Here is a 21,957-nt window from a genome sequence, read left to right on the forward strand (position 1 = left end):
ACGCGCACTATCAAATTGTTCCCACACCGCTGTATAAACGACCTTTTATAAAATATCGTCGATACTCATTGAAGATTTGCCTAAATGCTGAAGTCCAAGCCGCAATGTTTCGCATAGGCTTCGAAGAAGCTGGACGTCATAAATAGATCAAGGCAATACTTCAAGCCGGCCCACATTCTAGCGCTCTACAAAACGCAGGTCCGGCCACACATGGAGTAATGCTGTCTCTGGTCTGGCGCACCCCAGTATGAGCTCGACCATTTGACCGCTTGCAACGTAAAGCTGCTCGAATTGTAGTGTTTGTGTCTGTTTAACCTGATTCCTACCGCCGAATTCCACGTTCATAAGAACCGCCACAAATTAAGATTTCATTCGTCGTTACATATACCAACAGATACAACAATATGTACATTACGTCATGTAGGTAACGTGCCCTTGAATGATTTCCCCTTTCCAAAAGTGCTCAGCCAAACAAAATCGTCGACAGACGTTCTCACATCGAAAAAATATATATAAAATGATAAAAGAAATACTGTTGTATATTTTCCTTTATTATGGTCTGTCCTTGCAGAGCGAAACTTGTTTCGTGAGTCAGCTTCTAAAGTAGGTAATAAGGTACATTGTAGTTCCGGCCGCGAGTCGCGACTTTCGACGCGTATATTTTACCAGCTCTTCACGTCCGCGTCTGTTGTATTTTATTTAATTCTCTAATCCTTTGTTTCTGACGTAACTCACTAGATGTCATGGTTCTATTAGTCATTCATGAATCATGAGAGATAGCATATTGATAATATATCAAATAACAAAATCATGTTGATAAGTGATAACATATAAAAATTATTTTCGGCTATGGAGGTATTATGTATGATTCATACTAAATAGATATTTATCTTTCATTTACTGAACAACATTATTACTGTGAAGTGTGTCGTATCAACTGGAGTGTAGTGTTGTGTTTATAAAATATAATAATGACGGATATTCTCCATAATGTTGTGCCAGTTACAGAAAGTTCTTCGGATATCAATAAAAATCGACGGAGATCAATCAGTAACTTTATCGAGCTACCGTTGCTTCTTGTTATGGTCTCGCTGTCTATAGCAGGTAAATAACAAACAGTAAATTAATTATATATATACGAGGTAACAATGTGTATAATTATTATTTGACTCTACATTGTAACCTACTTTACAATCTGATGAAATGAACACAACAAACGATTATCTACTGTGTTACTTGCTAGTGAATTTTCTTTGTTTGCGAGTTTAATAAACGGATTTTTTAGTTAAAAACCTTGTTAATGAAACTAATTGTAAACTTTTAAATAGCAAATGATCCCGTATAATATTATAAATACAAAGTGCCTTTGTTTATTTGTTTATTTTTTCACGTATTTACTACACAACCGATCAACAACTTAAATTTTCCACACGTGTTGACACTTGATCGAAATAACGAACACGATTCACTATCGAAAACGTTAAAGATTTTCCGATATTTTTAAGAGTTCCCTCGAGCACGAGACGAATTTAAAGCGGAGGTATTCGCAGGAAAGAGAAAATATTTTATGTTTAAAAGATTGTATGTTTTTGTTTTCAAAGTGTCAAATATACGCATAGCCGTGATAGAGTTTTTAAACCCGATGTGATTGGACCTTAAATGGTGGCATTCAAACTTCTTTTATCACAAAATGGACTTAAGCCAGTTAAGAGTGGATGTAGAGATACTGCAACGCATTTGTAGAATAAACAAAAGAGTTGTAGGTAACTAATTAAGTATGTTATTAGTTTTAAACTTTGATATCGGATAAACCGCTAAATACGGTATTATCTACAACAAACAGAGTTCACAAAAGTTCTATTTTTAGCTGTTATATATCCATTGTTATCTTAAATTAAAACTTATTTAGTTTTAATATTTCATTTATTTGAAAATACACTCACTAATCTTGGAATTAGAATCTAGCACATATTATGGAGTACTGCTATTATCTCGGATCTGGCGCACTCCAGTATCAGCTCTGACCATTTGACCGCGTGCAATACAGCTGTTCGAATTAACAGAGATACTGTGCTCTGTGAACACTAAACTGGCCCGTACCTTTTCTGGTACAGACGTCGCGCCGCTCATTGTACGTTGTCTCCCGCATCTTTCACGGGGACTGCTCCGTATAGCTGTTGGACCTGATTCACACTTAGTTCCACAATCGCAGCACACGATATAAACTCAACAAGACTACAAGCACTAGAATGTTCTAACATCTATGGAGTCCATCACTCTATAGGCTTTTAAGCGTATTGTATTGTGTTGAAAAAAAAACATAATTTGTAAAACATAATTTCTGTATTTTATGAGTTAATATTATCCTCACTATATTATACATGTATCCCGGTCTTGCGTACACTGTGTTTCGTTTTGGAAACGTAGACTTTTCTTTCACGTATAATCAAACTATGGGATTCAATAAAAGCGAGTATACTTAAGTACTTAAAAGGCCGGCAACGCTCCTGTGATTGTCCCTCGTCGAATTCAACTCGGGTGGGCAGCTTTCGGCAAGCTCCGTAAAATAAAGTCGATCGAAATACCACACTGTCTCTAGACCAAGGTTCTTAACCAGTGTGGGCTGCCAGACGGTTTCGCTAACTATGTGCCTTATGAGGAAGCTCATGGTCGTTCGAATTGAATTAGAAATGAGAAGAACCAAAGTCACAGGCATAGCCCTTGTGATTGCTTATGACAGATATGATTGCGAAACTCAAGTGGCAGTGGGCAGGGCAGTGGGGTCAGTAAGGTCCTTGAATGTCGTATATAGCAATACCACGTAATGGACCGACGATCTAGTCAACTCGTCGGAAAAGATTGGGTGTGGGCAGCACAGGACGGATCGTTGTGGGGATCTTTGGGGGAGCCCTTTGTCCAGCAATGGACGTCATTCGGCTGAAGTGATGATGAAGTTTAATCTTAATTCTAATATGAAACTTTACAATGTAAATAATTATAATGTGATAAATGTGAAATTAAAAAATAAAAGTAAGAATTAATAAGTAGGTAACAATCTAATACAAACTATGATGTATCGTGGTCGTAATATTTTCTAAAACTTATTTTATATGACCTAAACGTGTCGTCAAAAATTTCAATGTCATGATCGTTGATATCGTTAAATGTTGAAGATATTCTTAAAAGGAGCGTATTGTCTCACATTCGTTCTAGAGTAACTATTTGAAAATATTTTATTAATCAGTTGTCTTGGTAAACATCTTGGAATGGAGAAATTTAAGTAAGATATTAATATCGATGATAACGAGCGACGAAGTAGAAGTGTTATTGAGTACTCCGCAACTTTAATTGGTTTATATTGCTTGAAATAGTGTGAATTCTCAAATCACACATAACTGACGAGCTGAAAGCCATAAAAAAACAAATGACCGAATACAAAGAAACGATCAATTTTATCAGTAAACAATATGATGACCTTAAGTCTACTTTTGATGAGAAATCCGTTCTTATTACCAAGTTGAAAAGTGACAACGAGACATTACAACTCACATTAAAGGATTTGTCTTTAAGACTGAACGCATCAGAGCAACACATGCGATAAAATAATATTGAAATTAATGGTATACCAGAACACAGATCGGAAAATTTTGTGAAAACGTTGGTTCAGCTCTCTAATGCCGTGAACAACCAGATTAATGAAGACGATATTCTTCACGTTACACGAGTGGCTAAACTCTCAAATGATAGTTCAAGACCCCGTACTGTTATTGCAAAGCTGCGCAGTATGCGCCAACGTGACATGATCTTGGCTGCTGTTATTAAATTCAATAGGAGTAATCCTAAAGATAAACTCTCGACACAGCCCCTCGGAATAGGCGGTAACAAAGCTCCTGTCTTTGTTGCCGAGCATCTTACACCTACCAATAAGAACCTTCATGCTGCTACTCGAAAAAAATGTAAGGATATAAAATACAAATATTGTTTGGGTACGAAACGGTCGCATCTTCGTACGCAAAGATGAATCAACTCCAGCAATTCTAATAAGAGACATTGGAAGTCTTAAAATGTTAGCATAAGGACATTTTACTTCATTACCACTAATGTTTTAGCACTATATACTTAAAATTTGATTGTCTTAATATATATTACCAAAATGTAAGAGGTAACGAACCAATACGAATAACATTTATAAACAAATTATGCAAACAAACTTTAATGTTATCGCTCTAACGGAGACCTGGCTTAATTCAAAAATAAAAAATTGTGAATTCATAAGTTCAAATATAAAATTACAGCATATATCGTAGGGATAGGTTTTTTTTTATGTTTGTTACCTCAAAACTTTCGACTGGGTGAACCGATTTTGATAATTCTTTTTTTAATTGAAAGCTGGTGCTTCCCGTGTGTCATTCAAGATAGGTTTTTTACTACTATAGTTATAGGTTAGATGTGCTTGAGTCGTGAGGAGGCGAGAGTCGAGAGCGGGTCGCGGCGGAAGGATACCGATTCATAAATAACAATAATCGTAACTAGAATTAAATTATTTATTAGATTGTATAAAAATACGCAATTATTTTTATACTTTTTAGTGCACATTATATCTTTTGAAGGCGGTTGTTATTTTGTTAAATTTTTTGCCATTAGGATTAACACATATAATTTAATAATAGAAAAGAAATATAAATTTATAAAAATGTCGAAAAAAAATTGAGCTTAGAACTAACCTCTATTTTGAGCAATTCACGAATAATAACAGTAAAGTGTCATACAAAACGCGAGTATAAGACGTAGCTTGTCACGCACACTATACTAATATTCCTGGCCTGTTTTTGTCGGTTGTCTAAGAGCAAGAGACTTTATCTAGATGTATAAATTATCTAAGCAATTACAATTAAAAATCTTTTATTGCGTGCGTTTCGATAGTCATCATTTGTAATTTGAATAAAGCCGATTTGATCCCCAACGTATGCACTAAAAGACATTGAAAGCGGCTTATAAAAATGGCATCACATCATAAAATCTGAATAGATAAGAGACGATAACATTTATAGCGATCCAAATAAACACTCTGTTTATTGCAAGCAAATTTCTTTAATTGCTGTTAATGTTACTTATTATCTCATGTACTCAATTAATTACTGTGAATACAGCTTGCATCCGTCTCATTCAATTGGATCAGGTCTATTATCATTTATTGAGTCTTTGTTTCAATATTAAATGTCCGAACACTTTGTGTGTGGAGGTTCAACTTAATGTTAAGATTTACGTTTCGAGGAATGTGTTTATCTGTGAGGGAACACATGACAACTGCAGGCCAGGATTATTACTTTAGTGTGCATGACATCAACGACGTATAGCCGAAGCATATGGACTTGGTACGGCCAGATGGTAATAATAATCATTTTTAGCGAGGGACAATGCGATATTCCATCGAACATGGTCCGCCACCAGACCGCGTCTTATTACACTTTACTTTAGTGTGCGTACGTTGCGTGTTCACAGCTGTTACAGTCTATCTAGAAGTATAGACTATCTAAGGATCATCCAGTTCTAGTAAATATTATATAAATTAATAATTAAACAACAACCAAAATATTTGGAGCGCGCGGTAAGCAGAACGCTTCCTTACTAGCGTTGGCTCAAACAGATCTTCGATTGGCCTTTTTTGGTTTGTTTACATCAAATTTATAAAACATAAACATTACATAGTCACTTACCTACCTATTAAATTTTACCATGAACTACACCTCCCCCCCCCCCAACCCTACAGAACAGAAAACAATGATATTTAAAAACATTTGACATTACCTATCATAGCCTTACCTATTTGAAAATACTTTATAATTTAAATAAGTTTGTTTCAATGTTTATGCGTCAGGTGGCTACATTGGCGCGCGGCCACTGGATTACTTACAGATCACACAGAACGCCAGAGGTCGTGGGTTCGAGTCCCGCATGGTTCATAAATTTTGTTGTCAGTTACTTACATATTTTGTTTGTTTTTTAACTGACTTCAAAAAAGGTGTTATAATTTAGGTATATTTTTTTTTATGTTTGTTACCTCAAACCTTTAGACTGGGTGAACCGAACCAGTGAACCTTTTGATAGTTCTTTTTTTTAAGGCTGGTGCTTCCCGTGTGGTCCCATTGCATTTTGGTCCAGATCTGACAATGGCAAACATAAGAAAACCATAAAAGTCTTTAATTTGCTGTAGGAATGTGTGCAACTAATTTACGAAAAACTCAGTATCGCGCCAACTGATTTCGATAATTCTTTTTTTATTGGAAAGGATACACATCAATGGAAGTTTAGTGAGAGTTTGGTTGGGTTCTGAATTCTGATTACCATGACAGGGTAACGGAACTCTTCAATTCTTAAGAGCAAATTACCGATACTAGGCCAAATCTTTTTTATGCTATCCGGATATTTGGGTCACCTACCGTCACGTCGTTATGGTCAAGTAATTGTCGTTGTCAAATATGATGATCAATGGAACTCCTTAACGACTTACAGTAAGAGTCCGATCTGTGGCAGAATTTCTAACTGTCTGTAGTAAAATTGCAATGCGCTTACGTTCATTGCTGCATTGCAAAATTTAGTAGAACTAGGTACACATATTTAGACAAATTATTAGTTATTGTACTTCAGTTTCACTAAAAATCAAAAATAAAAATTAAAAAACAATCGACTTCACTATTCAAACACTATTCCAAAACAATTGATATAATAATGCACTAAAAAGTATAAAAATAATTCCGTATTTTTATACAATCTAATTCATTAATGTAATTCTAATAACGATTATTGATATTTTTGGAGTCGGTGTCAGCCAATTATAGGTGAGATGTGCTTGAGTCGCATGCGCGACGTGAGGAGGCGAGAGGAGAGAGCGGGGGGAGGACACCGATTCCAAAAATAACAATAATCGTTACTAGAATTAGATTGTATACGTCTATTGTTTTGGAATAGTGTTTTTGAAGTCGGTTGTTTTTTTTGTTATTTTTTTTTATAATTACGATTGAGTAGTTGTACACATGCGTTCAATTGATGTCTTTGTAGCTCCACGGTATATATTTAATAATTATAAATGTCTGTCTATATTAATTGTTACATTCTCATCTAACATTAGTTTTATTGTGATAATATTTTTCTTTGTTTCATTTAGGATGTGCCGTAAGCAACATAATGCTGTACAGGACATGTGTCAACGCTCTTCACTATTCCAAAGAAGAGTGTGAGCCTTATTTATCTCCTGTAAAGAATAATGAGACGATACACTTGGAGGCATCTGTCCAAGGATATTATACTTATGTGTCGACTGTCAAATCCATTTTGGAGTCTGTTATACCGATGGTACTGTCACTTTTTCTTGGCGCTTGGTCCGACACATATGGAAGAAAACCTCTTATAATATGGCCGATTTTTGGTAAGGCTTTTAATATTATTTATAGTTCGTGGATTTTATTATGACAAGAGTTAACTGTATGTGCAATATTTGTAGAGAACAGTATTGTCAACACTGTCTATAATAGTAATAATAATATATTTTTTTTACGTTTCTTTATTTACATTTTTATTTTATAACTGAAGTAATTAAATTTTGTAGCTGCTATAAATTTTTAGAAATATTTTTTCATTTTTTTAACAATTTTTGATAAATATAATAATTTATAGTAAATATTTACAATTATGTACTTAAACATATGCTCTTTAAAATGTTTATATAATTTATATATACAAGTGTTCAAATATTAAAACATATATTTCACATAATATATATATATAACACAGAATTTTGTTTATATTTTTACATTTTATAATGTATATATTTTTGTTGTTTTGTGTATTTTATTATTTAGGGGTTTATTTATCCCGTTTTTACATTTCTTAGGTACCTATATACTTTTATTTTAAGGCTTTATATAATTCTATAGAGGTTGTCATGTTTAAGTGATGTCCCTCACTTCTGGGATTAAATATACAGATTTAATTTGACCCATAATTTATGAACGATGCGGAACTCGTATTCAATCCCAGAAGTCATTGTCAAACTGCACATGTTGTAGAATTTTTCATTAATACCGAACATACATCGTGACCCTATATAATATATAGATATAAGTATATATAATATGTATATAACTATATATATATATATATTTGCTCTACTAACATAAATCGTATTTCAATATTTTATACTTTAAGGGTCATTATGGAAATTAATATAATTATATTTTAGTTATTTAATTACAATTACTTAAATTGTTATAGTTCCAGCGCATATTATTCAAAATGGTAATGTTTTCCCATTATAATTTGGAGCCACAGTATTATTGATGGCCTGCTACAACGTACAACCATCTACCCGGTGATTCCCTGTTTATTGTGATATTATGCGGTGGTGATAAATAACATAGTATTACTTACCATTCCATACCATTTAAATGCATACAACATATGAGAATCTTCCACAGGTTTTGTAGCGACCGGTATGTTGATAGTAATCTACAGTTTGGTCGAGAGCCTGGGGCCGTGGTGGTACATCTTGACTTCGGTGCCATTCGCCATGACAGGTGGTTACGTCATACTGTTTACTGGGGCATATTGCTATATGAGCGACATCAGCTCCTTGGAAACTATATCTCTCAGGTAAACCTTACAAGTTAATAATACTTTCAGGCCGCCGAGATCAGCGGGAGCTAACTCTTTCAATATTAATTAACATTTTGAATAATTATTGATTTTCGTTGGTTGTTGATTAAAATTTAGTTTTTAGAGTGGAACGTGGTCTGCGATAGCTTAGATGGTGGGATGACATCGTCACTGTTTCTCCATACACCACAATCAACGTTTGCAATTACCATTAGCCCTTTATCAATGTGAGAATTGCGAACACAATATAATTTGGCCGAGTCATAAATGTATTCATATAACAATCGGGGCTACGGGTTTTGTGTTTTAGCTGTAGGTATATATTATTATATCTACCTATAATGCTTAATTATAACATTCGATAGCTAAATAATCAAAGAAATTGTTAAGTTGAATGTGGAATGTGTATTTTGATATTTTCGCTTAGTCAAAATATTGTTTTCACTCAGAATACCTCATATCTTGAAGAGTAATTAATAAGACTAATCTCATTGGAACTATCTATCTAAATGTTAAAATGATATAGGTAAAGTGATCTTATAGTGTAAAAATATAATATCTAATAATAAAAACTATTCAGCCTTTACTTGTCAAATAGCGAACTGAAATTACAGAGATCGTAAAAAGTTGGGAAGGGGATCTCAAAAGCAATATAACCTATAAACACCATAACTACGAGTTAGGACAGAGTCAAGTGGAAAATGAATCATCCAGCGCATGAACGACCGTGTAGTGCCGGTTATAGCATGAGGCATTTATTACCCAAGTAAGACTATATAGTTCCAGTTATTAGGGTCATTTTGGCTGTGGGGTTTGCTGATTATTTCAACTAGCAAGAACCTTCCTTGAACACTCGCGGACTTATCGGATGGACTCATATTTTCATGTTTGCTCTTGCTTGGCCACTTGCAATTACAGTACATTCCAAGATTATAAGAGTGACGATTTCGTGGGCATCCAGACAGCCTCTGCACTTAGGGATATCTATTACACCGATTGTGAAAACTCGTATAGAGAGATGTAGTGCCCCGTTAGCTGTTATGGGGTCCACCATAATTAGGAGATCGTACATTGTTAAAGTTGACGATGACGGGTCAGTCTAAGCAATATTGCAGTTGTCACATCGTTCAACTTACCCTTGATCCATTGTGGAGCCCCATAGCTTCTCTTTTATAGAACACTATCATTTCCATGCATAGTAAATACATACAATGTTTTTTTTTAAATCATTTTGTTATCAAGTCATTGTTGTTTGCTGTTTATCATCATTTCACTGTCAGTCTTAATTCCTTACTCTATTTATATAGATTCATTAACGTAGTTTATTTTTTTTATTACCTTTATAAGGTTGGCAAAACTCTAGTGACTTCTGTGCTACAAGAGAGTGTGGTCTGCGGTGATCACTTATATCATAACCATTAATCAAGAGACTCGTATTCTCGTTTATCCTCCTCTTCTAAAAAAAAATCAGTCTTCTGACTGATTTACATTTCATATGTAGATTATAGTAGGTACATTTGCAATGTAGACCATGATAATAATAATAATGCCTAATAATAAATAGGGTTATTAATTATTAAGTCATTTCATTATTAATATAATATTATTTTTTACTAATTAAATCATAAATAAAATGTATACATATGTAAATAATTTGAAATGTATTAAGTAATAGTTAATTGAATAAATGCCTAACTAAATTAATTTAAATTTTAATAAAATAATAAACTTTTTGAATCCCAATCGGTAGAGCAATATTATTGAAAAAGTTACAAATAAATGTATATGATAATATTTTATTTAGAATATCCTTTATTAAAATCGTTTTAAAGTTAGCTCATTAATTGTAATTTCTTAAAATAAAATAAAAACATTTAGAACAATACCTAATAATATAATTACTAAACCTTTCATGTCGTTCATGTAACCTCATTGCAGCTAAATTTCGCATAATATATTAACAATATATTATTAATAACATATAATTATTATTACCTCCTTTCAAAAAGTTATGTCTACACTAAAATATCTATACTACTTATATTTATTATTCAAACAAAACAAATCTTATAACTATATTTACAATAATATGACTACATAAAATTAAAACTATCATTACGTGGAAGCGTACAAAGAATACTGGCAGCATTTCCGCGTCTACCTAAACGCAACATATACATTGATGTGGTTCATTCAGTTTCTTACCTAGCATCTATACCTAATATCAAATATCTTTACTTATAATAAACCTGTAAGTTACAGGCCCATGTCTGGAATTTGGCTTCAGACAATTTACTGAAATAGTTCAACCGAGTACGCGCACAACGGTCAAAGTAATTAGAAGCTGTGCCAATTCGGCGAGTTAATCGAAAGTTTAGTTAGTTACTGAGCGATGGCCGAAATTGTAGTTTTGAAGGATATAGGAAAGATTTTTCATAAATTATTATTGGCATTTAGACCATATCTTTTTTCGTATAAATGGATATGTTTAGTGATTAAAGTGATAATGTATGAGACTGGTATACCTATTTGAGTCAGAACTCATATGACAAACTCTAGTTATGAATAAATGTCTTATTGAGAACAAAAAAACAACTGTGACAATATTCTTAACAGTTCATTGCCTATCTGTAACAACAGTTTTTATTTATTTATTTGGGAGTAGGTTATAATTTACTGAAATGCTTAAAATAAGTACCCGTAACAACAAGTACCTAAACAAGTTTTTCGAATTCTAAAAAACAGAAAACCGTTTTTATGAACACATCATAAGCATCAAAAAAATTAATTTACCCGATGTTGAACAAACTTAAACATAAATAGTTCCAACACAATAGCGCTTACACATTACTGCTTCACAGCAGCAAAAGCCTCCCACTGGTAAAAACTGGTATTTGTGTTTTACATGAAATTTCTGATTTACAGATGCCGATTTATTCACAAATTGTGCTGTGCAACTACCAATTTTAAGAACCTTATGTAATAAATTTAATTTAATTTCAGAATGACAATGATCGACGCCACCATCTCGAGCGGGACGGTAATCGGGTCCATACTCAGCTCGTATCTGATATTGTACCTTGGAAATGTGAACACACTTCTTATTTGTGTGACATTAATCGTAACAGCTTATGTGATTACTCGTTTATGCATTGAGGAATCTTTGACTGGAGCTTTACAAGTAAGTTTAATAATATGAGAAACATTTAATATCTTAGTTATGTCTATAGAGTGTAATGAAAAGTAATAAAACATTGTTCGCCGGATATACACCCGACTAGGTTTAATTGCATAATACTCAGTTTATTAAGTCAATATACGAATAAAATTAAAGCTATTGTTGCAGATATCTTTTTAACATAGGTAGGGAAGTTTAGTGCAGTCAGCAGTGGGAGCACAGTGGGAACACAGTGGGAACACAGTGGGAGCACAGTGGGAACACAGTGGGAGAAAAGTTGACGCTTTCCGCGCAATAATAAACTTGCAGAATCTTTTTTTATAGGCAAATTATATCGGATTATTTTAAATGGTTTCTGAACAAAACGGTCAATTAACAAACGTATTAAAATATACTTTTATATAATGTACCCCCACAAATAAATAATAATCTTATTAAAACCTCTTTTCAGGGTGGAGCTTCAAAAGTTTTGGATCTATTACTAGTAAAAGACATGTTTCGAGAGTCGTTTAAGAAACGCCCAAATTACGGCAGAACGTTGATTTTATTGATTGCGATGATAAAAATGCTTCTCATCATTATCAACTTTGGATTAGGATCTTTGGAATATCTGTTCACTAGACAGAAACTAAATTGGTCGCTACAACATTACACAACATATTCCGCCGTCACAACCACTATTTCATTCTTCGGTTCTTTCTTCGGAGTTATGATTGTCCAAAAATTATTAAGAATTGGTGATATACAATTCACAATAATTGCAGTCATGTCTACTATTGGAGAGTACATTGTCAAGACATGTGCTGTTGCTGGATGGTATATGTATCTAGGTAAATATTATTTATTTTTATTATTAAAGATTTATTTTTATGTTTTAAGGTCGATGAACGTTATAACTAAGTTCCTGCTATTATGGGTAAACAGATGTTTACCCATAATAGCAGGATATAGAATTATTTACCTGTAGGTAATAGAAAATTAATTAACGTTTTAAATTTTATCATAATGTTATATTCTGTTTTGTTTTATTGTGGCTTTTGTAGAAAGGCCACCACAATTTAATTAACGTCAGGTTGAGATAGGCACCTAAATACACTTCCCAAATCGGCAATGCCCGAGTGCACTGGATTTTTGAGATACACCAAAACCGAGTTTGTCTTACGGCACCCTATTCCCTCACTAAATTTGACCCTTATTTTGTTTATAAGATGGTTGATGCATGGTCTTATAGCTTGTTTCAATAGCTTTCAGATACATTCATTCAAATAATCCTAATTATAAGCAATCTATTGCTATACGTTAAATTATACGCGTCGACAGAACCGACACCGATCCGCGGGCGATGCTGTAGTTACCACCGAACATTACCTTAAAATGCGAAATTCCAATGGCATAATATGTCGACGTCGCGCATTACACAACTAGGCACTTTGCGAGGAACTTCTTGCCTCGCACAGCCACTTTGCGGAATGAATTTCCGGCTACTGTTTTCCCGATCCTATACGACTTTAGAGGCCGGCAACGCATCTCTTGACTCCTGGTTCTGCGATGTTATGGGCGGGCGATGTTTAGTTCCTCTTATATAAAAAACCTGTGCGTCTAGAGTTGCCATCCTTTTTTCGCCGACTTTTTCTTTAGACTTCTGCCGGCATTCCCGGAGTGCAACCCGTATTTTTTTTTTGGTTTCTTCGTCCAATATTAGAATAGGCAAAGGTTTCAAGCCCATTCAGCCATATTCGATTCAATAATTAATCGGCAAAAACCGTCTTTGCAAGATTTTTAGATGACATACAATGTAAAAATTTCGTTGTTTAATGTAGCTACCATAAGCCAATTGTTATTTTTATAGGATTAAACAATTATAATTATAATGTACGTACACAAAACTCTAATGTAACCTACATATTCAAGAATTGTAACTAAGAATAAAATACATTTTATAATCAGTTAAATATTTTGTAATCAAATAATCTTTCCTTGACTACTCAAAAGCATTTGATTGCGTGCAGTGGGATTGTAAAATACTGCGAGAAATAGGCGTACCCCAACATCTCATAGCTCTGGTCTCAAACCTATACCTACCAAGAAAGCGAGTCCATGGTCAGAGTTAACCTCGTCATCTCTGGACCTTACAAGCCGAAAAAGGGAGTACGGCAGGAATATATTCTCTCTCCCATTCTTTTTGATATCTATGGAGAAAATATCATGAGAAGAGCACTAGATAGATGGGAGGGATGGTAATTCCATTGGAGGTATTAAAATCAGCAACCTGAGATACGCGGATTACACCACACTCTTAGCATCATCTGAAAAGGAACAGTTGAGCTAAGTGTTCCGCAGACTAAAACTGGAGAGTGGACTGGTTGGACTTAGTATTAACAAGTCAAAAACAAAGTTATGCTAATTGACAGGGCCGGTGAACTCGCTAGGATTGGCAAACTTTCGGATTTGGAATTTGTAAGCGACTTTGTATACCTCAGATCTTTACTTTCGGACAAAGGAGGGAGTGAACTTGATATCAGAAGATGAATTCAAATAGCCAAATACACGATGAGTAAATTGATCAGAATTTTGGAAAAGCTGGAAGATCTCTAATACAACCAAAAAGAGACCTAAAGAGAATTAGTCCTCTCAATCTTCCTTTATGGTCTGAAGCGTGGACGATCCGGGCGGCAGAGAGGAAAAAGGTTGACGCGTTTGAGATGTCGTGTTGGAGGAGGATGCTTTGGTGCTCATGCTCAGGAAGGAAACAAGTCTATCCTGGAGCAATTTCGCATTGGCACAAGATTGTCCACAATCTGCTATTTAAAAAACTTGGGGTATGTTGGCCACATTACCCTACACCTTCCCAGTAATTTAGACAAACTGATAGTCATAGGCGAGGTGAAGGGCAAAAGACCAAGCGGACGATCACCCAGCCCCTCGTTGGACCAGATCAGGACAATGACTGGTCTACTACTTACGACCGCAATTAGGAAAGCCGAGGACCGAAAGGAGTGGAAGGCTTTAGTGACCAACGCTATGAAAACATTGAAGTGCGGACACGACCTTCAGAAATAAAGAATGCGACCAAGAAGAACCTTTCCTTACATTATCATATTACGCCAAAACGGCAATTTCATGCTTAAGCCCCTTTTATATAATATGTATTATGTAAAAAGCACATGTTTTCAGGTGCCGTCGTATCTGTTTTTAGAGGCCTGCCCGGACCACTGACGAGGTCTTTCTTAAGTAAGATACTGCCTGTTCAAGATATAGCAAAGATTTTTGCTCTATTATGTGTATTCGAAGGGTCGGCACCAGTACTGTCTCCTCTCATCTATAATTCATTATATTCAGCGACAGTCGCGAGAATGCCTGCAGCCATATATCTATTGAGTATCGGACTTGCAGGGGCAAGTGTGGTCATGCTTGGGTATGTATTTATCTCTATATTCTTCCTCTTATGGTACCTAACATGCATGTTGCAGCCGCCTAGTTAACGGCTCGGGTGTTAATTGAACGACTCAAATAATGTGTTGTAAATATATCCAGCCATCCCAATATTCTATCTATAATAATATATTTTGTGTACAATTTGTTAAGCAAGTAGTAACAAGTTGTTCAGTGATGGTGAACTATACGCGCTGACCAACACATTTTCACATCCTTTCTATCCGGTTCGAGGCGGTCCCGGTCCGTGTCGCTCTGTAGTGGTCTGGTGGATGTCGTGATAACAGATTGAAACTGTCTCATTACATGAATCAATCTTGTTTATGTTACACAGTATACTAGCGTATATACGACCTGACAGCACAATAATGTATGACTACTTTTGATTTGCCAATGTGTGTGTAAGCTAGTTTAATACTCAAAATACGAAAGAGCTAATGGCATGCGTTGGCTGCCTGTTTTCGACATGTCAATCAAAATGGGTTGTCAGTAAAATTAGATTCCCTTACCTTTTCTTCTGGCTGTATCTCCGGTATAAATATTCTTCTCTGTACTAAATTGTTAGTCTATGGCGGACCTATTACCCGGTCGTCACACATCACAAAGCGACCTAAGCGCGGTACCACCATTAGGTACGTGCTACTGCGCCACGCTAAGGCTAACGTCGTTCATTATAATAACTGTGTTTTTTTTAAATATCTTATTTATGTTTCAGATTTGTTCAATATTACTTCAGGAAAGGACTGAGATACGAAACCTTGCACGAATCTTTGTGATACATTATACCGAAGATAGGTACTTAATGTACGCTGGCCATAACTGTATGGTATATGAAGGACGCATTACTCTCAAATGTACCTAACGATTTAAGAAAATTTGTGATGTTAATTGTTATAACTACTACAGTAGATAATTATTTTAAATGAATCTATAGGTTATATAATCTTAAAAATATAATATATAGATATATTAATAGGACATAAGTATTTTGTAGTTTATAAGCTCTAGTATTTTTAACGTACATATTAATTCATAGAGGGTAGATTTTAATGAGTTCTATGAGTTTGACCAGCCTACTAGTATCTTACATAGGGGAGAATTATCGAAATAGAAGTTGCCCAAAGAAAACTAGAAAGGATTACGATGAAAGATCGCAAGATGCCTGACTTAGAGAGCAAAGAAATGGCAAGTCTCAAGTGACAGTCCGCGGGGCAAAGCCCGGAAACAAAAGTTCTTTTGCTCGTATTGAAATAGAGGCCTTGGGGCAAACCACAGATGCATTGCAAGGATGACGTAAAAATCTGCAGAGATGAACTGGGTGTAGCGCAATACCGAGCTAATATCGCAATCTGAACACCTACTATTTCACAAGGCGTAGCCGAGGGAATCAATAAATACGAATAAGAGATACGCTCTTTTCCCCGAGTGACTTCAGATAACTATGCGTTCAATTGATACTGATCCTAAATCTACTTTCGTAAGCGTAGGTTGTGAAATTGCTCCGTGACCAGCGGGCCTACCATGAACTGTTATTGTGATTCAATTGACGACCTAAAATGAACTGCTTTGCTATTTCATACCACGACGTCATTAAATCTATTCAATTTAGGTTGACGTCGTATCAAGTCGGAAATTGAATCGCAAACTGTTTTAGTACGTTCATTCATTCGTACCGTAACACTTCAACCTAAACTGGATAGCTTATGTGTCAAAGTGATTCAAAAAAAGTTTCTACTGTCGAAGCGGAAAGTGAATCGTTTTGTTAATAACTTTTAAAAAATAGTGAAAACATACAGAAAAGAAAACTGGAATTGATGTAAGATGAGATCAGAATACTTTAATTGTCTTTTTTTTTATAACAAAATACTGAAAATGATAATACTAAAGACAATTATTAGCCTGTTCGCACGAAAGAATTAAAAAAAATGTACTCTGTGCTCCTGTCAAATCAAACATGAATGGAGGTGCGTTCTTAACTCGTTTCAGTTTATTTCAATGACGTTCTATACATATAGACAATGCACCTCATACAAAATCAAAGCCGAAATATGGCACATGCCACAAATGTCAATAGGCAGAAATGTAAACACCTTTTCAGCTTCAGCTGCGTATTTTGAATTAAGAACCCGATTTGGACAGTGAGATCAGTGGAGTGGCAGTAAGGTATTTTTTTAAACACAGACGAAAAGACGGTTGCTATAAATTTTACGTTCGTCAGACTGTCCCTATTTTCCGATTAAGATCTCTTCATTCGGAGGTTTTTTACGATTTCAAGCAAAAATCACACTCATTAAATAAAGGGTATTTGTTTCTTCTTTACATTCTGATGGGATTTGGATTTAATAAGTTAACCTTTAATGGGAGAAACTAATACTCAAATTTAATATGATTATTTATTATTTGTCTATTATTATTTGTCTTTTAGACTTAGATATCTTTTTGGTATATGTAGTTTACTTTTTGGTAATTTTAAGTTGATTAAATCCAATAAAGAAGACGGGGATTTCTGGGCCAAAATGTAATAAGTTGAGATATGGTTTAAAAATATTGTCATATCAAATCTTAAAATTAAGTTTCCACTATCTTAAAATTCACGATTAAAATGGGATATCAATTACTATAATCGATTAATGTGAATGAGTTTATACAATTCAGCCCAAAACCACTTGCAACAGATGATTGATTCAATAAAATTACCTTACTAAATACGTTATAATTAACATTACATAATGTCTTTTGTTAAAAAAAATAAATATCAACTTAATATTATAAAGAAATCGATCGAAGAAAAAGTCGATTCTGAATCTCGTTTTGTATTTTTTATCTATGCTGACATTGACAGCCACAGAATTGTCTAGAACGGCAATCACTCGTTTCATAACTACGCAATTTGTCATTTGAGTGTTTCCCGTTGTTTTATTGATATTTTCCTTCTTTCTATGTGACTTCTAATATTGCTAAACTTATAGAATCATTATCATACAACAAAATAACAATCGCATTTAAAAAATCAGCTGTTTTAATTTAGGTTGTTGCCCATATATTGCATAACCTCAATTTTACAAAACCTCCTATAACTCAGCTTTCAGATTGCCCAAAATCCTCAAATTTTCAGTGATGCTTTTTTAAATTTATAAGCTATTTATTGACACTTATTTCATTCCTTTACATCTTGGCCCAATAAGGTATCCGTCTCCTTTAAATCCTTTACTACTGAAATATAAATATGCTTATTTGGTTTTTAAATTTCTTCATATCTCTATCTTGCTACCAACTGGGACCAAATCTCTTTCCTTATCTCGTGTACGGGAAAGCTGAAAAATAATAGCTTTTACATATTTGCGATGTAAATAAGTATCAATTATCACTAGGTAACGATACTTCCGTGATAACGTGTAAATAGCACTAGTATGTAAGTGTTCACGTTCTTTTAAGCCGTTCACATAACACAAAATACAATAATGCTACTCATTGTTCACTAGCCCCCTTATTTATAATAGTCTGCTAACGCATTGCTAATTGTCACTCTGTATGCTTCTATTGACCTAAGTCAGAATGACATATAACACTCTGTAGAAGCTGTTTTAAGTTAGTGGACCATTATGAATAAGGGGGTAGGCTTTTAAAAAATATGTAACAAAAAACACAACCGACTTCGAAAACACTATTCCAAAACAATAGATATAATATACACTAAAAAGTATAAAAATAATTGCGTATTTTTATACAATCTAATTAATTAATGTAATTCTAGTTTAGATTATTGTTATTTTGGAATCGGTGTCCCCCCACCGCGACCCTGCTCTCGCCTCTCACCTACACATACTTTTTAGAGCTCATTATATCTATTTTTTTGGAATAGTGTTTTTGAAATCACTTATTTATTGATAATTTTGTTTAATATTTAGGTTTTTAGTAAATCTGAATTACAGTAACTTATAATTTGTCTGAATTTGTGTAGATCTACTAAATTTTGCAATGCAGCAATGAACGTAAGCGCATTTTCAATTTTACTACACACAGTTCTGCCACAGATTGCACCCTTACTGTAAGTCGTTAAGAAGTTCCATTGATCATCATATTTTACTACGACAATTACTTGACCATAACGACGTTACGGTAGGTGACTTAAATATCCGGATAGCAAATAGCAAAAGATACGGCCTAGTATCGTTAATTTGCTCCTAAGAATTGAAGAGTTCCGTTACTTTGTCATGGATCCCATATGCAGAACCTAACCATATGCAGAATCTACCTACAGAAACTACCTTTGAAGTATCCTTTCCAATAACAAAAGAATTTCAAAATCGGTTCACCAGCCTTCAAATAAAAAAAGAATTATCAAAATCGGTTCATCCAGTCGAAAGTTCTGAGGTAACAAACATAAAATAAACATACCGACGAATTGAAACTGTCATGTAATTTCCTGATGTCTTCCTTATATTAACCTTCTATTAAATTTTCTAAGCCCTACTCTTTCTCTCAATCTTAGAGCTTAAGAAAAGAACCTCCTCCTTTTTTGAAGTCGGTTAAAAAGAGCGACTCTATTGTTTTCATTTCTGACTGTGTCATTTCATCTGTCCCATCTGTTTATTAAATTACTTACGTTTTTTGCATATCAATCTTAAATAAATAAAATAACCTTACCGATGATAAGTCACACCATCTTTTTTTTGAGTCGTTATTGTATTATTTAAGCACTTCTTGTAGCACACTTAGGCCTGTTGATTGACATACGACTAAGGAGAAAAGTGTGCTTACATTTATTTAAGCACACTTTTGCCGTTCCGTTATCAGACTGCTAATGATATGTCCATATGTATAGAACGTCATTATTGGTTTATTTTTACGAAAACAACTAAGCTAAATATTTAATTTGTAATTCAAAGAACTATAGATATATATGTAATACTATTATTTAATAAGTACTAAAAAGGGCTTAATGGTTTATAATTTGACGCTATAAAACGCAATTTCAAAATGTATTTGTTGTAATTTCTACACAAAAAACCACTATAATATATAATTTTAGGTTTCGATACGCACCGCATATGGTTCGAGTAAGGGAGACAGACTTATGCAACGACTCTACAGCGTCATCTCTTTCTCACACCCCGGACCACAGACAAATTTCTTTCGTTCATTCTTCCATATGCGATTCAAACGCCATTCACGTTGAGTGTTGGCACTTCATGGTACGAATCTTAGCGATTCAGTTTAGGTACCTAAACTGAATTCCATTGGAATTGAATCGCTAATTAAAAGTTGATGGTAGACCTTTAAGACTGGTATATACCTACACGATACCTGTATCTTGTAAACATCCAGTGGGAGGCTCCTTTTCATAGGAAGTCGGCTAGATTATGGGGACCACAACGGCGCCTATTTCTGCAGTGAAGCAGTAATGTGTAAACATTACTGTGTTTTGGTCTAAAGGGCGCCGTAGCTAGTGAAATGACTGGAAAAATTAGACTTAATATCTTATATCTCAAGGTGACGAGCGCAATTATAGTGCCGCTCAGAATTTTTGTGTTTTTCAAGTATCCTGAGCGGCACTGCATTGTAATGCATAGGGAACCATCAGCTGAACGTCATGCTCGTCTCGACCCTTATTTTCATAAAAAAACATATTTTCAAGATAGATACCTACATAAAGTACTTAGATAGATCCAGTTTAGTTTGACCTAGTTTCTGTATATTGAATCATAAATGAGACAGAGCTGTCACGGATATGTAAAGCCCGTTCACGGAGTCTGCTTGAGTCGACTAAGCGAGCACAATCACTCAGAGTTATTTATACACAGTTATTAGTTACCTTACTAATAAATAACTAATAGGTAAGTGACAATTTACGTATTTTTCGATTTACACAGGTATAGTCCTGTCTTAACGAAAGGTATTATCAATCCCAATGATGTAATCATTAACATAGTAATATGTTGCTGTGATTTAGTTTAAATGAATTATTTATATCAAAATAAACATAGTATAAATCCTTACATTGCGATTTTCTTTACACCAATTTTTTTCGTAACAATAGGTTATATGCATGTAACATATATTTAGTTGAAATATTATATTTTCTAATCTTATTATTTATTTAATCTTAAATAGTTGTTTTTCAATTTGTGCTGAATAAATATACAAAAGTGCAAAGCGCAGTGTGACGTCAAAGTCTAGATAAACAAGCAATGGTATGGTTCCTAGATATTATATTCAGCGATATATTAAATTATATGTTGATTTTTTATTATTCAATGATCTGTATAATTATTATTTACAATGACTGAAAGTGGATTTGTTAAAACGCAATCAGATAATCTTCCAAAAATAGATGCGTTTATGATGCTGTTTAGTGTTTGATGACGTGTTTTTGTGTTTCGAACCCAGATTTTATTTCTTCTGAATTTAAAAGAGTGAAAGTTGCAAGGTTTATTACCTTACCTTAATGTGATAATTAATTTAATTTTTAAGTTTTCTCAATTCATATTTTTTTATTATATGGAAATACGGGACGAGGCGAGCAGGACGTTCAGATGATGGTAATTGATACGCCCTGCCCATTACAATGCAGTGCCGCTCAGGATTCTTGAAAAGCCCAAAAATTCCGAGCGGCACTTGCTCTCGCCAGCTTGAGACAAGATGTTAAGTCTCATTTGCCCAGTTATTAGCTACGGCGCCCTTCAGACCGAAAC

At 34.3% G+C, this 21,957-nt stretch overlaps 1 protein-coding gene across 2 annotated transcripts; it reads left to right on the plus strand.

Moving 5' to 3' along the window:
• Positions 1 to 619: 619 nt before the first annotated feature.
• Positions 620 to 21,257, plus strand: LOC126976873 (proton-coupled folate transporter-like). 2 transcript variants are annotated; one of them, XM_050825499.1, is made up of 7 exons: positions 620 to 1,104; positions 7,166 to 7,426; positions 8,475 to 8,649; positions 11,656 to 11,833; positions 12,282 to 12,660; positions 15,005 to 15,245; positions 15,978 to 21,257. In XM_050825499.1, exons 1-7 carry the CDS (start codon positions 972 to 974, stop codon positions 16,036 to 16,038), a joined length of 1,428 nt encoding a protein of 475 aa, XP_050681456.1. In that variant the 5' UTR covers positions 620 to 971; the 3' UTR covers positions 16,039 to 21,257. The 2 variants fall into 2 exon arrangements, with proteins under 2 accessions (XP_050681456.1, XP_050681457.1); XM_050825500.1 differs by lacking the exons at positions 620 to 1,104; positions 7,166 to 7,426; positions 8,475 to 8,649 and adding an exon at positions 9,269 to 9,418.
• The last annotated feature ends 700 nt before the right edge of the window (positions 21,258 to 21,957 follow it).

Source organism: Leptidea sinapis, chromosome 42 (genome assembly GCF_905404315.1).
Source record: "Leptidea sinapis chromosome 42, ilLepSina1.1, whole genome shotgun sequence".
NCBI classification, from domain to species: Eukaryota; Metazoa; Arthropoda; class Insecta; order Lepidoptera; family Pieridae; genus Leptidea; species Leptidea sinapis.

Coding starts and splice junctions, on each gene's coding strand:
- LOC126976873 (XM_050825499.1), top strand. CDS start 972: ATGACGGATATTCTCCATAATGTTGTGCCAGTTACAGAAAGTTCTTCG. Junction 1,105..7,165: donor GGTCTCGCTGTCTATAGCAG/GTAAATAACAAA, acceptor TGTTTCATTTAG/GATGTGCCGTAAGCAACATA. Junction 7,427..8,474: donor TATAATATGGCCGATTTTTG/GTAAGGCTTTTA, acceptor AATCTTCCACAG/GTTTTGTAGCGACCGGTATG.